Source organism: Brachycentrus maculatus, unplaced genomic scaffold (genome assembly GCF_059751285.1).
Source record: "Brachycentrus maculatus isolate JH-2025_06_01 unplaced genomic scaffold, ASM5975128v1 h1tg000142l, whole genome shotgun sequence".
NCBI lineage: Eukaryota > Metazoa > Arthropoda > Insecta > Trichoptera > Brachycentridae > Brachycentrus > Brachycentrus maculatus.
The window spans coordinates 142,501-159,189 of NW_028280895.1; the positions used below are offsets into that span (position 1 = coordinate 142,501).

General features: G+C 30.3%; 1 protein-coding gene across 1 annotated transcript in view; it reads right to left on the reverse strand.

Moving 5' to 3' along the window:
- The window catches only part of LOC148308970 (pupal cuticle protein Edg-78E-like), a 38,650-nt gene extending 25,275 nt beyond the window's left edge, over positions 1–13,375 (reverse strand). The window contains exons 1-3 of the mRNA XM_088260768.1: positions 13,228–13,375; positions 8,011–8,120; positions 4,613–4,811 (exon numbers count right to left, since the gene is read on the reverse strand). Coding sequence (XP_088116894.1) covers positions 4,613–4,811; positions 8,011–8,120; positions 13,228–13,236 — 318 coding nt within the window. The 5' untranslated portion in view covers positions 13,237–13,375. The remainder of the gene's footprint in view (positions 1–4,612; positions 4,812–8,010; positions 8,121–13,227) is intronic.
- Between the last annotated feature and the right edge of the window lie 3,314 nt (positions 13,376–16,689).

Consider the following 16,689-nt stretch of genomic DNA (forward strand, 5'->3'; position numbering starts at 1 on the left):
AGTACGGTAGCCGAGCGTGCTGACCATAACACTACGGAGGCGGATAAAAATTTATAGTAGCTGTTGGTTTTCCTAATAAAATTATTAGGATATTTAAATTTTCCATACACATTTGGATTTTAAGCTGTCGCATTCGACAGCTGCAGTTGACTTGCGGTCGAGTGCGCATAAGATGAGGTTTTGTATTGAAACTGTAAAATGCCCAATTCCGGCTGTTCGTATATTCCAATACATTATGGAAATACCTACATTTTATATATTTTTAAAATCATTTTCCCAGAAGAGAACCTATTAGTCCTGGTGCAAAAGTGGTCTGAATTGGTCGTGGGGATGGCGGTGGTGTTGTTGGTGGTGGTGGTGGTGGTGGAGTTGGTGGGAAGGGGGGGCCGGGTGGAAAAACGAGTTCAACCTGAAAATGTTAAAAATGTAGGAACATTCTTTCTGATTCTCCTATATATAATACAGGGAGATCCAGACCTCACAATACATTATTAAAAAAAAAAACTTAATAAATTTTATTTTATTTTATAGTTTTTTTTTTACTATTTAAATATAAAGTGGCACAAAATACCAGTTGTAAACCGATGTTTTTTGGGTGTAATTATTTTATGGATAAAAAATTTTGTTTCCGTATTTTGATTGCGTTTCTTTGATGTTTTACTTATTTTTTTGATAAAATAATATCGGCCAAGTCGCTCACTCCTTTCAAGAACGTCATAAATCAAAAAATGTGATTTTCAGGAGAACGTTTTTAAAGTATACAAATATAATACAATTTATTAAAAATAAATATCAAGCCACTTATTGAACTTTTAACTGTGCTACAGATCTTTTTAGGTTAAACCTGAAGGTTTTTTCTCCATTTGAAAAATAATTAGCTTATTTAAAAAAATAATTAAACAATACTTTTTCTTCAAAATGCAAAAACAACACTTTCTGTCGTGTAGCGAGTAAATATAAAGTTAAAAATATGCTTCTTTTGCTGGGATATAGTACATTTTTTGGGCATTCCGAAAACATGCATAACTAAAAATTGATGATTTTTGATTTATGACGTTCTTGAAAGGAGTGAGCGAAGTGTTGATGACAATAAGAGCCCAATTTTTTGTATTTTGTACATTTTCCACAAATTTGTATTTTCACAAAAAAACATTAAGCTATGAGTCACGACTTTTGTGCCATTGTATATTAAGAATTACATTCTATGTATTTTGGTCTTTGAAATGTTGATTTTTTTTACTACTAAATCTCTCATTAAAATAATTTATTAGTAGGTATATATATGTAAATGTTATTGTGTTATTTATAGTAATTTTTAATGTATGAGCAGAGGCGTGCATTGTATATAGGCAGAAAAGCAGTGCCTACCCTGGATTACTCGCGTTCCAAATAGAAACACAAGTGCCTACTATGCCTTATCCTTGCCCAACTCAACTGCCCACCGTGATTTAAAACTATGTATAAGTATGTACTATAATATATTCTACAATGTTCTTCATGTAAAATAGGAACATTCTTTGTTATTCATCTAAAAATACAGAGCGGTCCAGATATATTAAAAAAATATAATTCTTATCGTATTTAAAATTACATTATAAGTATTTCGGTATCGAAGAGGCATCTGATTCCTGACCTGACCACTAAATAATACCATGAAATACGAAAAATGAGCTTTTTACGAAAATTAAATTGCCAGTCAACTTGTTAAGCAGTCGTAATCGACAGCTGCAAATGACTTGCGGTCAAGTGTGCACAAGATGAGTTTTTACTTATTATTGATACTGTATAATGCCTGATAAGGCCTTTAGCATTTTCTTAGATGTAATAAAAATGCATACATGTTATTTTTAGATAATAATTATCCTCCTATGAGAGAACCTATTAGTCCCGCTGGAAGTGATTCAAAACGAGGTTGGTTGAGTGTAGTGATTTCTGGGATGATAGGGCTGGGAGGAGAATCGACCTCAATCTGAAAGAGTTAGAAAAGTAGAGAGCATTTTTTGTGATTTCCCTGTACATAAACCAGACGTTATATACATAGTTCAGATTTATTAGTATTTGTAAGCATTATAGTGTTATTGAAAAGTAATTTTTAATTATTAAAATGTAACTTTGTTTTAAAATCACTTTAAATATTTAATTATAACTTAATTATAATGGATTCCGGTTTCGAAGCTAACCGCTTCATTATCGAGACTGATTATTACTAAAACACTATCTACTTATATTATTTATTGATTCGGCATTAACTTTGTGGAATGACTTGATTACTTTTAATTTGTACCAGAAGATGAAAACAATTGTCGTTTTCGAAACTAGTCGTAAATAAAATAAAACTCGATTAAGTGGATTATTCAAGTGTTTAATTTTAATAAACTATCTATTTAACTCTTGAAATAAAATATTTTTAGTGATTTCAAAACAAAGTTACATTTTAATTACAAAATGTAAAATCACAAAGTTAGTGCTTCAAATATATATTATAGTAATTTTTAATGGATGAGTATGTACTATATTCTAGTATATATTATTTTATTTTACATAATATAATATGTGCAAATTAAAGTACTATTGTAAAATTCCAACTTAAAAATCGTAGGAATTAGAAGGTGGGAAGAATTTTAAGAAGAGCAATGTGTTAATTATAAAATAATTTACTTTTATGCAGAATAATGAATAAATAAATGTGATAAATAAAAATATATACTCTTTGAGTTAATTAATTCACCGAGCTTAAAGCTTTGAAATTTTAACACAACATTGCATTTAAATACGTAAGTTTTTTTTATATACACCGGTGACAAGTAGAAATAATTTTTTTTAAAGATAAACAAACAGTTTTCTTTACCATAATGGTAGCCCTATTTGTTAAAAGTAATGGCAACATTGAACATGGCGAACAACGTGCTTATTAACACTGCTATTTCTTGGAATTTTCAATCAATTCGATTGTATTTATTAAAATGTGTCTTCTAATTTATTTCTTTCAATTTAATTAGACTGAGCTGCAGTAACGCGTGGCTGAGTGCAGCTAGTTACCATTAAATATAAAATTTTAAAAATTAAATTTCAAAGTAGGTACTAGTACCCTATGTCGTATTTGATTGCATGTCATAAATAATTTTCTTTTATAAACTTATAATAAAATATTTAATTTTGATAAAAATAATATTTATCCTAGAAGAGAAGCAATAGTTCCTGGTGGTAAGCCAACAGGCATAGGTTGTACAGGTTCACTCTGAAAATTTTAGAAATCTCGATTAATCAACCAATTTTAAATATTTTTTTTCGTGAATTGATTCGGCAGTCAGTTTGTGGTAATATCTACCCATTTTTAATTTAAGTTTATCTTGGTAAATACCAATTCAAACACTGTATGTACAGCTATGTCTAAATTTGTTGTGTTCTTGGATGTTTGCGATCAATCAGAAGAATGTGCGACAGAACGATGTATGATAGATGTTCGAATAGTGAAATAAGGATTACAGATTACCTGTAAGTATTAGATAGAAAATAAATAAAAGATTTTTACGATGACAGTTATAGAAATATATTGTAGATATATATATATATATATATATATATATATATATATATATATATATATATATATATATATATATATATATATATATATATATATATATATATATATATATATATATATATATATATATATATATATATATATATATATATAAATATATATAAATATATATAGTTTGCGTTTAAAGAAACGCTAGTTTTTCGTTCAATTTAAGAAAAAAATGCCTTAAAATATTTCCATGTTATACTTTTATTTTCGTTTTATTGGTAGCATTGACCCATGTTTATATGTGAAGGACCTAGTTAAGGGTCATTGCCTGTGTTATGATCAGACAACAGCCATCTATTGATAGATTTTGAAAGTAAATACTAGTATTCATCTGTGTAATTATTTAACATTACCAATATTTGTTATGGATATCAAGTCTACAACTAAAATGTATTTAAAGGAATACCGTAGAACCAAATCAATACTATTTTACGCGTAAAATGTAAGAAAAAGTTTTATTTTGCTTACCTACAGTTAATTTGAAATGAAATTAGTAAAACTAGATGATACCATGTATATGTTACATTGCTGCCTTAGTGCAAAAACGTATTAATTATTGTAGTTTTTTTCCATGTTTTTTTTTGTTAAAAGACATGTTATTTGAACAAGATTTCTGAACTCACCCAAAGTGTTGTGAATGAATTGTTTGTTATAAAGGATATTTGTTTTAGGGGTAGTATGTTCGATTTTGTTGTATAATTAAAATGTAATTTGGTTTTTAAATCAACAATAATATTTTATTATAACTTAATTATAGTCTACCGGTATATATATAATGTCTACCGGTTTCAAAGCTAAGCGCTTCTTAATCAAGCCTGATTAATACTAAAACACTATCTACTTTTAGTATAAATCGGTTTTGATAAAGAAGCGGTTAGCTTCGAAAACGGTAAATCTTAAAATTAAGTTATAATAAAATGTTTAAAGTGATTTTAAAACAAATTAATATTTTAATTATAAAATGGAAAATCATAAAGTTAGTGCTTCAAATATAAATTAGATTTTATCATAATTTACCCCTGGCAGTGGTTTCGGGATGTGCTCTCCTTGCGGGTGGAAGCCATCATCGTCGGCGATATACGTCACCGAATACGTCACACCATCTGGACCAATGTAGCTGAATGATCCTCTGACTATCAGTGATTCCTTCTCGGGATCTCCTGCATTGACAAGCTCCGACTGCTCTTGACGCTTGGTCCCGTCTGAAGTCTGAAACCTGAAAAATTACAACGAAAACTTTTAAATAATTAATATTCAAACCTCTATCTGCACCCAATGGTGCATAGGGCACTGCATCATATAAACGTAATGTTATTTTGATTGTTAACACATGAAGGAAAGGTGATCAGTCCTCCGCTTCAGGTACCGGTCCAGGGTAATATAGAATGAACATTAGTTTATTTATTGATTTGGCGTTGAATTTCTAGAACTCAATTTTAATTTATGTATTAATTTTTAAATCAAACACAGATTTTTTGAGTATTTTTTGAGCTGTATTTTATTAATAAAAAAACATAAAAAATTAATATATTGACATTTCGTTCACTTAGTTATGGCTTTTTCAAAGAATATTATTTTTTATGTGTTTTTTTTAAAATAAAATGTAACTTAGTTGACTAAAAAAAAACTGTGCTTGATAGAAAAATTAATTCATGATAAATATTAGAGTGAAAAAATCACTTACATTATTTGACTCCACTAGGAATCGAACCCGGGACCTTTAGAACGGTAGCCGAGCGTGCAGAATTACACTACGCAGGCGGAAAAAATTAAATTTAAAAAGTTACTTTTATTAACAACATTTTGAGTGTGTCCAAATACTTGTTCATAAATCTGGATTATCTCCAATTATAGGAGTTATTTATCATATTATTTTTTGCCTTTTCAATAAAGATGAAGAAAAATATGGAAGTCAGGGCATCAACGGGGAAAGCGACTGTCATAGGCTGGTTTTAGTGATCACTTTACACGTCCCTGTAAATGCCCAGACTTCCATAATCATCTTCATCTATGTTGGGATGTCAAAAAATAATGTAAAAAATAATTCCTAATTGGAGATAATCCAGACTTTCGAACAAGTATTTGGACATACTAAAAATGTTGTAAAATAATGAAATTAAAAAATATATATTTTTTCAAGTAAAATCTTTATAAAAACTCATCAGCCAAAGGGTTAATAAATGTTTGTAAGTAGGTACAGTAAATTAATGTGTAAATATTTGTATACAACGAGGTAAGCTGTTCGAAACGCACACGAAATTCTTGAGGGGAAAAATTGATGTTGAGTTGAAGATTGTGAACACAACACTTTCACCTTTGCTCGTCTGGCAGGCCGTGTAAAGGTCATCGGCAATTATTGCGTAAATGACCTTCAACAATATTACGCAACATGCAAAGATACATTACGATTGTTTATGTAATCGCCGCGAAGACGTAACGCAATGTATTTTAAGAAATCTGCATCTCTATCATAAAGTTTAGTGTTACAACACTTTTGTCCCATAAATGAAAATTACACAATGGGTGTCTGGGTCACTGACACACACGCATCACGATGACTGTTATTTCGATGTCTCAACAAAGATGAAAAATAATACGGGAGTCTGGGTATTTACAGGGCTTATAACCTGTCATAGTCTGGTTAACATTTTTTTTTGGTGAACTAAATTTTTGAACACATTACACAAATCAGGCAAAGATTAAGACACATTTAAAATGTTGACTATGACCATCGTTTGTGATCGAAATGCGATCCCTCAGACGAATGTGTGGGAAAACGATGTTTGATAGATGTTCGAATGATGAAAAAAGGAAAGAATGCATGGCTGAGATAAGCATTATCGATAAAATTAAGAAAGGTGTGTTGAGATGGTTTGGACATGTGGAACGTATGAGTGAGGAAAGAACGGTAAAACAAATTTATGAGGTGAATTTAGTTGGAAAAAGAAGCAGAGGAAGACCGAGGAAAACTTGGCACAATCAAGTATGTCAAATACTTGAAAGTGGCCGGGTCAGGAGCCAGACCGGCCATACAAAATGAGCGCGTAAACGCGCTCTCTTTTGAGCTTGTCGAAAGCCAATGTCAAATCCGATCGGAATATTTTTTTAATTAGAATATATAGAGACATCTTTTAAGAAGACCAAGAAATACTAAAATATTACAATTTACCGATATTATCAAAGTTGCAGTCATCTTTCTAAAAGCTTTCACTGAGAGTCTCTGATACAGTGTTACCGACTACAGTTTTTTTTTAAATGGCTTTTATTTTACAACATTTTGAGTGTGTCCAAATACTTGTTCACAAAATCTGGATTATCTCCAATTACAGGAGTTATTTTCATATTATTTTTTGACATCTCATCAAAGATGAAGAAGAATATGGAAGTCTGGGCATTTACGGGGCTTACGACCGTCATAGGCTGGTTTAAGTGATCACTTTACACACGTGTAACATTCACCAATTCTACCACACTACTCAAATTCTTGGAAGTTCTATATATATGAACCAATTTAGAAACCTTGTTCATGAATCACTAGAACTTCACTAGAGACATCTATTGGTGAGATGTAAAGAAGCCTCTTACTAAGCAGAAACTCTTATATTAGTATGTGAGATCCGAATCCTGGATTATAATCACACACATGAGAAACGCCAGAAAATGCTTTTATTTTCATGCAACATTAACATTTATTTCAATCTTTTTCAAATCTAAGTTAATATACATAAATAAATTAATAAACATATTTTATAAACACAGGTATATTCCGCTAAGTACCTAAATGGGTTTCCTGTATCAAGTTGTGACAACCAAAAATATTTAAAATGTGTTTTTCTGAGTAAAAGGCAGCTCAAACGCCACATGGTATATATTCGGTAAGTTTTCACAATATCCTTTATATCTGTGTAGATTTTTTTTTTCTTTAGGTTAAATTTTTATTGAAAAAATCACAGCCTACTGGGTAAGGCCATATTAATACATTGTTGGGTAATATATCCAAAATTAAACACGGTTATTGGATTGAATTATACTTTCATTTACATAGATATGATGACATCAAACACTCGACTAAGACATTTTCAAGCAAGAGTGTTTGATAATGTTTCAATAAGACGAAACGCGTCACATATTATCATACGTCACGTATTGTCACGTACTCGACTAAGACATATTCAAACAAGAGTGTTTGATAATGTCTTAATAAGACGAAACGCGTAACATATTATCATACATATATGAATATGTAACCGTGTTTAATTTTGAATATATTACCCGAAAATTCAAAATTAAATTCTACCAACTGTCAGCAGTTACAATATAAAACATATTAATTCATTCCAGCATTGAAAGGGTTAAAAAAATGAAGTTGCGGGCTATTGATTGTCCGCTTTAATAGGGTATTGGATGATACTTACGCAAAATTGTATCTACCATATCCATCACTGTCGCTCTCGTAGTTCAGAATGTACGGCTGATCCTCCACCGGAGCTGCCAAGGCTGCTGCCAGGAAAGACGCAACTAAAATCTGAAATATCCAACCGGTTTAGTGATGAAACGAGTCGAGTAAGTTAGTAGCTGTTCAAAACTATTTACCATGAAACTCCTGTTAATTCAAGGACTCTACTCGCATTAAACATACCATAAAGTAGGGTTGAGTCATGCGTTTCATTTCATCCGTCACATTTTTCAACATTCAGAATTAAATTTGAGTAATAATTTATTCAGAAAACGAGAATTTTGTAACATGAGAGCGATTTTTAAATAATAAAATAACTTGCTTTTTTTGTGGATATTTCGTTTATCGAAATTGGTCAACGATGAATATGTTGTACTCGACATTATCAGCACTGCCAAGGCGTACATAGTAAGGCGATATTTATATTGTGGTGTGTCCCTATTTTAACATAATTTGTCTTGGACTTGAGTGTCGATCTTTCCGTTTTCCCCGTTTCCTCCCTCCTATCCCTCTTCCAGGTGTTTATATTTAATGACATATCGCTCACTCCTTTCAACAACGTCATATATCGTAGTCGTACAGGAGAAAGTGACCAACTACCAAAACGTAAAATGTTCAGGAGGGCCATTTAAGTCAGTTTTGCTTGGCAAGAAAATAATCACCAATGCAGTTAGTCATTTTAACCAAGTCAATATATATATTATAATCCAAGTTTAAAATTCTTTGGGATTTATTTCAGGGTAATATTAAGCTAGTAAGATATCAAATAGTCAATGATCACGTTTTTGTAAAACAATGCACTTGGTCACATTCTCCTGTATGACTACGATTTCAAAAATGAATGTTTATGACTGATAAAATAAACTAATATGAATTTTATGACTAATAAAATAAGCCCTGAAGAGGGCAACAGGTTGTTGCCAAAATTAGTTGGTTTTTAATAAAAACGTGAGTGGATCAAAAAACAAAGTCCTTTTATTTCTCAAAATAATGTATCACTATGATCCACAAAGTAAATGGTTTCAATATTCAAAACAGAACTTAATTCTTTAATTGACTGTTTAATTTGGTCTCCAACTCAATTGTGTTAGATGTTTCAAAAGTATATCCAAATCTTTGTTCACGAATTCTGGGTTTGAGTTATTTTTATTAAAACCTCAACATAGATGAGAAGAATGTGAGTTATTTCCATATTATTTTTTAACATCTCATCAAATATGAAGAAGAATATGGAATTCTGGGCATTTACGGGGCGGACGACCGTCATAGGCCGGTTTAAGTAATCACTTTACACACGTGTAACATTCACCAATTCTACCCATTATTGACAACCACACTACTCAAATTCTTAATAATAGAAGTGAAGTTCTAGTGATTGAAGAACAACGCTTCGAAATTGGTTCATTTATATTTAAAGAACTTCCAAGAATTTGACTGGTGTGGTTATCAAGCATGGGTAGAATTGGTAAATGTTACACGTGTGTAAAGTGATCACTTAAATCAGCCTATGACGGTCGTCAGCCCCGTAAATGCCCAGACTTCCATATTCTTCTTCATCTTTGATGAGATGTTAAAAAATAATATGAAAATAACTCCTATAATTGGAGATAATCCAGCAATAACAAGTATTTGGACACACTCAAAATGTTAGAAGAATGTGTATGTCTGGGTATTGCGAAGGAGCATTAAACAGGGCTTACGACCTGTCAAGTATTTTTAGTAATTTAGTAGATAGTAAAAACTATTAACCATGAAACTCTTGTTTATTCAAGGGCCTCACTCGCATTATACTTAAAGTGACTATACGTCCCGTTTTGTACGGGACCGTCCCGTTTTTAGATAGCCTGAAAGACATAATTTTTCACATTTATAGTATTTATTCCATACTTAAATATTAATTAATAATCAGTCTTAAGTATTTATCAGTCTTGATAAAGAAGCGGTTAGCTTCGAAACCGGTAGATATTATAATTAAGTTAAAATAAAATATTTATAGTGATTTTAAAACAAAGTTACATTTTAAGTATAAAATGGAAAATCACAAAGTTAGTGCTTCAAATATAAATTATATTATTTATTCCTCTTATTTTCTTTATCAACATTCCTTTTCACTTTATTAATACACAAAAACTATGAAAAAATAAGTGTTTTCTTGAATAACATACTATTACGTAAAAATTGGTAGATGTCCCGTTTTGAGGACAAAAATAAATGGTCACGTTAATTATACTATAAAGTAGGGTTTTGTCATACATAGGTCAAATTTTTCAACATTGACTCAGAAATAAATTTGATCAATAATTTATTCAGAAAACGAGAATTTAGTAACATGAGAGCGATTTTTTAAAAGTATGTCACAAATTTTTATTCACAAATTCGAGGTTCGAGTTATTTACATCAATATTTTAACATACCAAACCAAATACTTCCATAACCTTCTAAAAGATAAAAAAAAATATATATATTAAAATTCTAAAAAATACATTAAATGTCTTAAATAGATACATGTTGTAATAAACAATAATAAAACCCTTATCCGCACCCCAATGGTGCGTAGGGCACTGCTTCATATAAACGCAGTGTTATCTTGATCGTTTACACATGAAGGAAAGGTGATCAGCCCTCCGCTTCAGGTACCAGTTCAGGATAATATTGAATAAATATTACAGTGAAAAAATCACTTATACTTATTTGACCCCCCCCCTGGGAATCGAACCCGGGACCTCCAGAACGGTAGCCGAGCGTGCTGACCATTACACTACGGAGGTGGACAATTTATTACATATATATATATATATATATATATATATATATATATATATATATATATATATATATATATATATATATATATATATATATATATATAATTGTTATATATGTGTTACCTACATATATATGGGTCGGGTTGTGGTCCCGTGGATAGTGTCGCGGTCTCTTAAGTCAGAGTTTCTCGGTTCGAACCCACTCTATCACAATTTGATACCTGCTTCTAATTACGAGCCGCTTAGGCTCACAGAAATAGTATGAAATTGAAATACATATTATTTTATAAAAAAATATATAAATGTATATAAATATATATCTACAATATTTTGAGTGTGTCCAAATACTAGTTTCTGAAAATGAAATAGTTTCTGCTTAATAAAAGCTTTCCTCATCCCACAATAGATGTTTGTAGTAAGTCTCGCACACTGTGTTTCGAGTTGATCAATATATCTAGAAGTTCCAAGAATTTGGCTGTCAATCATGGGTAGAATTGGTGAATGTTACACGTGTGTAAAGTGGTCACTCAAACCAGCCCATGAAGGTAAATTCCTGAAGGTAAGCCCTGTAAATGCCTAGATTTCAATATTCTTCTTCATCCTTGTTAAGATGTCAAAAAAGAATGGATTTATAATATATCTATAAATGTAAGTGCCTATACTTTTACCATATTCTTCTTCATCTATGTTGAGATATCAACAAATAATAAGTTAAATAAAGAGCGTTTACAACAACAGAAATTTTCTTTTTGTCATATTTTTCTCATAACTCGAATGATTTTCTAATGAACGACCCACTGCAAGATTTATGGTCGGATTAGTGATCTGTCACTAAGGGTGGTGACTGACCGGAACATTTCGTCGTAACATCGCTCGCGGCGAGCATCAGTGAGCATCTGAAACTATGAATGGAGCGCTCGGCTCGCTGTACTGACTATACGAAAGCTCGCACCGTAACGTGCTACGTTACGACGAAATGGCTCCGCCAGTCACCACCCTAACATTCACCATTTTACCCATGATTGACAACCACACTACTCAAATTTCTGAAGTTATATTTATGCTTCAATTAACACTTTTCGCATGCTATTTATCAGCATCATCTGTGGTTGAGTTTAGTAGGTTTTTTAATAAACAGATGCCTTTATGAAATAAGATTATTCCTGAATTATTTTACATACAAATATAATTGATTGTCTTCTATAGTCTAGGATACCTAATAATTGAGTAAGGATAGTGTAAATTTGCGATTATGCTGATTTTGTATGTGACTGTAAGATAAATTACATACATTGATGTCAGTAACACCAACGTCGTGTATTTTAAACGCATGAAACCAACCTTTCCATTTTCAACGAGTCGTAATTTATATCTTTGACCCGGAGAAATTATCTAATATGATATTTATTTTGAACTTTAAAAATGCTGAAGTCTCTCCAAGGAAGGAGCTTTCTAGAAGAAAATAAACACTCGATATTTTAAGAATTTCGCAATGTCTTGAATGCACAATTATTACTTACAGAACAATTCAGTATTTGGGCGTTCAAAAATATTTATAAAGTAATTTATCGAAACAACTCACACACACACACATACACACACACATACACACACACATTCACTCCATCACGTGCACACACTTGTCTATAAACTATGTGTTAAATGGTTATAATTGGCTGGACGAAATTAATTAAATAAAAAAAAATCATTGAATTAACAATATTTTTCGATTTGCACTCAAACACACACACACACACACACACATATACACACACACACACACATACACACACACACACACACACACACACACACACACACACACACATATACACACACACACACACACATACACACACACACACACACACACACACACACACACACACACACACACACATACAGACACACACACTGATTGGACGAAATTTACTAAATGGTTCATAATGTATTTTTTTAAATTGGAAATTACAATATTTATCGATATACACACATACACACATACAAACACACACACACACACACATACAAATAAACAAACACACACATTCACACACACACACACACACCCCCCACACATAAATAAGGGTTGAATATTAATTTCTTGTAACTGATTGTTTAAACGAAATTGGTTGATAATATATTTATTCATTGAACACTCAATATTTTAGAGTAAATAATTTGGCTGTTATCGGTAGTCAAGCCATAAAAGCCCCATGGTTTGCTTACGGTTCTACCTCCTACTTAAAGAATATTAAAATCGGGCAATTATGACATATTTTTTCTACTACAACCCAAGAAAAAAAACGAGAAAAATATTTAAATTTACGAACATAGAGATTGAAGTCAATTCGCGATCATTTTCGGACGCTAGATCGATACCCTATAGACAGACTAAATAAAAAACGTACCAGCAGCATCTTGAAGGTGTGGGAACTGTATATCCAGCGCCGTATCACTTTCCTCGGCACGCTATCCTCTCACTATCTGTCACCGGAGTGCTCTTGCACTTGTCGATTCGCCAATTATATAGCCGGTTTATCAATCGCGGTCACTCTTCTCGCACAACCCTATGCCGTACAAACACGGAACCACACACCGATCTAGCTGCATCTTCACACAACTCAGTGCCGGACTTACGTGCAAGCTTCGAATGTATATCGCTCACTCCTTTCAACAACGTCATATATCAAAAATCGTCAATTTCCAGTTGTGCATGTTTTCGGAATGCCCAGAAAATGTACCACATCCCAGCAAAAGCGGCATATTTTTAACTTAATATTTACCCGCTACAGGGTAGAAAGTGTTGCTTTTGCATTTTAAAGAAATAATCCAATTCCACTATTTGTGAAAAAAGATTTGGACATATCGCTCACTTCTTTCAACAACGTCATATATCAAAAGTCGTCAATTATCAGTTGTGCGTATTTTCGGAATGTCTACAAAATGTTCTATATCCCAGCAAAAGTGGCATATTTTTATCTTAATATTTACCCGCTACAAGGCAAAAAGTATTATTTTTGCATTTAAAGAAATTGTATTGTTTAATAATTTTTTTTTAAAAAACTAAATATTTTTCAAATGGAGAAAAAACATTAAAATTTTACTTAAAAATATCTGTTGCACAGTAAAAAGTTCAAAAAGTGGCTTGATATTTATTTTTAATACATTTTATTATATTTTTAAACAGTAAAAACGGTCTCCTGAAAAATTAATTTTTTTATATATATGACGTTGTTGAAAGGTGTGAGCGATATGTTACGGGTATGTAATGCTAGAATACGATGTAAACCTAGGTTTATCCGGATTAACGTAGCATTGCCCAATCCTGTTGGGTAATCTTCGAAAACTGAGAAAAATAAACTGGAATTTGCAGTTTACCCATGTATACGTTCGTCTACTCAACACTGGTCTAGTAATGTTAGGTTAGGTTTTTTAATATAATAAAATAACAAAACAAATATATATATATTTATATTTATATATATATATATATATATATATATATATATATATATATATATATATATATATATATATATATATATATATATATTAATATATGTATATAAATGTATATATATATATATAAATATATATATATTATATATATATATATATATATATATATATATATATATATATATATATATATATATATATATATATATATATATATATATATATATATATATATATATATATATATATATATATATATATATATATACATATATATATATATATATATATATATATATATATATATATATATATATATATATATATATATATATATATATATATATATATATATATATATATATATATATATATATATATATATATATATGTAATAAAATAACTAGGTACCTACCTATACATTTTATTAAGTACTTACAAAAAGTACCTACATAAAACAGTTCTACCACCAGATGCCGCATGCGTCGCTCAGAATAAAACAAAAGACTTCCGATAATATTATTAACTGTCAGAATCAGATAGATAGATAGATAGATAGATATAAAAATTATTATAAAGATAAATTAAGAATAAACTTTAATTACAAAGCAACACATTGTTTTTTTTATTATTATACACCCACTTTACATATTATTTACACGCAATTTACAAAAGAAAAATATTACCACGTTATATATATATATATATATATATATATATATATATATATATATATATATATATATATATATATATATATATATATATATATATATATATATATATATATATATATATATATATATATATATATATATATATATATATATATATATATATATAATTCATGTGGAAAAAACTACATAGTTGTTATTATTCTTTTTTTTTCTTCATCTATGTTGAGATGTCAAAAAATAATATGGCTACTACTTGTATTAAATAACTTAAATTCATTACTTTTTTATAAAATTATAAAAACACTTTAAGGCCGCATACATATTTTAGCTCAAAGGCGCCCATTTTCCTCATCCGGCACTGATATACTTTACCTAATTACAAAATATACACTCATTGTCAAAAGGCTAAATGCAGACGTGCATAATTCCAATCATAAGGTGATTATAATGGAATTTAGAGAACGTATTAAAAATACTATACCAATCCGCTCAGATTACAAAAGTTTATCTCTGTCGATAATTATATCTTCAAGTTGATGAAGAAGAATATGGAAGTCTGGGTATTTACAGGGCTTACGAACGTCATAGGCTGGTTAAGTTATCACTTTATGCGCGTGCAAAACATTCACCATTCTACCCATGATTTAAAACCACAAAAGACCGAATTTTAGATCACATACATATGTACCTACATCATAAATCTCATGTCGCTTCATGTTTGAGTTCACGGCAGCATCTTTGGTCGGTTTGAGGAAGCTTTTCTTCGGCAGAGATCTTTTATTTAGATGTGTATAAGATCCTTACCGAATTATTTACATACTGAGAAACGCCTGAAAAAAATATTTTAAATTTTTATGCAGCTTATAATTTGACCAGGTATTTTATTCACAACATTTTGGGTGTAAAATGATCTCTTTACTAACGTATGACAGGTCATAAGCCCTGTAAATACCCAGAATTGCGAATTCATCCTAATCTATGTTGAGATGTCAAAATGTAAAAATAAATCCTTAAAATTTTAGATTTGTGAACAAGGATTTGTACATACCCAAAATATTATGATAATTTTATTAAATTCAATACCTACCAAATAGTGACCCTTATTTAAAAACAAATAAACCTTGATTTCTGGCCCGTTTATAAATATAAGTTACATAAAATCCTCTTTAAAAAAAAACAAACTGTCAAGGGCACTTTGCATACTTGTACTCGTAGAAGCTTATGAAAGCTATCGTTTAGGTATAACGCTTTACGTGCGAGTTCGATGGAGTAATCTTGGTTGGATTTAGAAAGCTTTTATTTAGCAGAGACTTTTTTATTTAGATGTATGCAAGATCCTAATTGGATTATTTGACACAATGAGAGACGCCTGAAAACATGATTTAATTTTTTTGCAGCTTATATATAATTAGGACAGTTAATTTACTAACGACATTTTGACTGTGTCCAAAAAAGTGATCAGGGATGTTGGGTGATTGGAAACATATTTAGTAACGGATTTTAATACAAAATAAAGCCACTTGAGATCTACCCAAATCTTTTGCCTGGCGGCCAAAAAAATCAGTCTTGAAAAAGAAGCGGTTAGCTTCGAAACCGGTAAACATTATAATAAAATATTTATAGTGATTTTTAAACAAAGTAATTTTTTAATTATAATATAAAAAATCTCGAAGTTATTGCTTTAAATATAAATTATACAAGATTAAATACTTACTTCATATCATAGCAGCGACC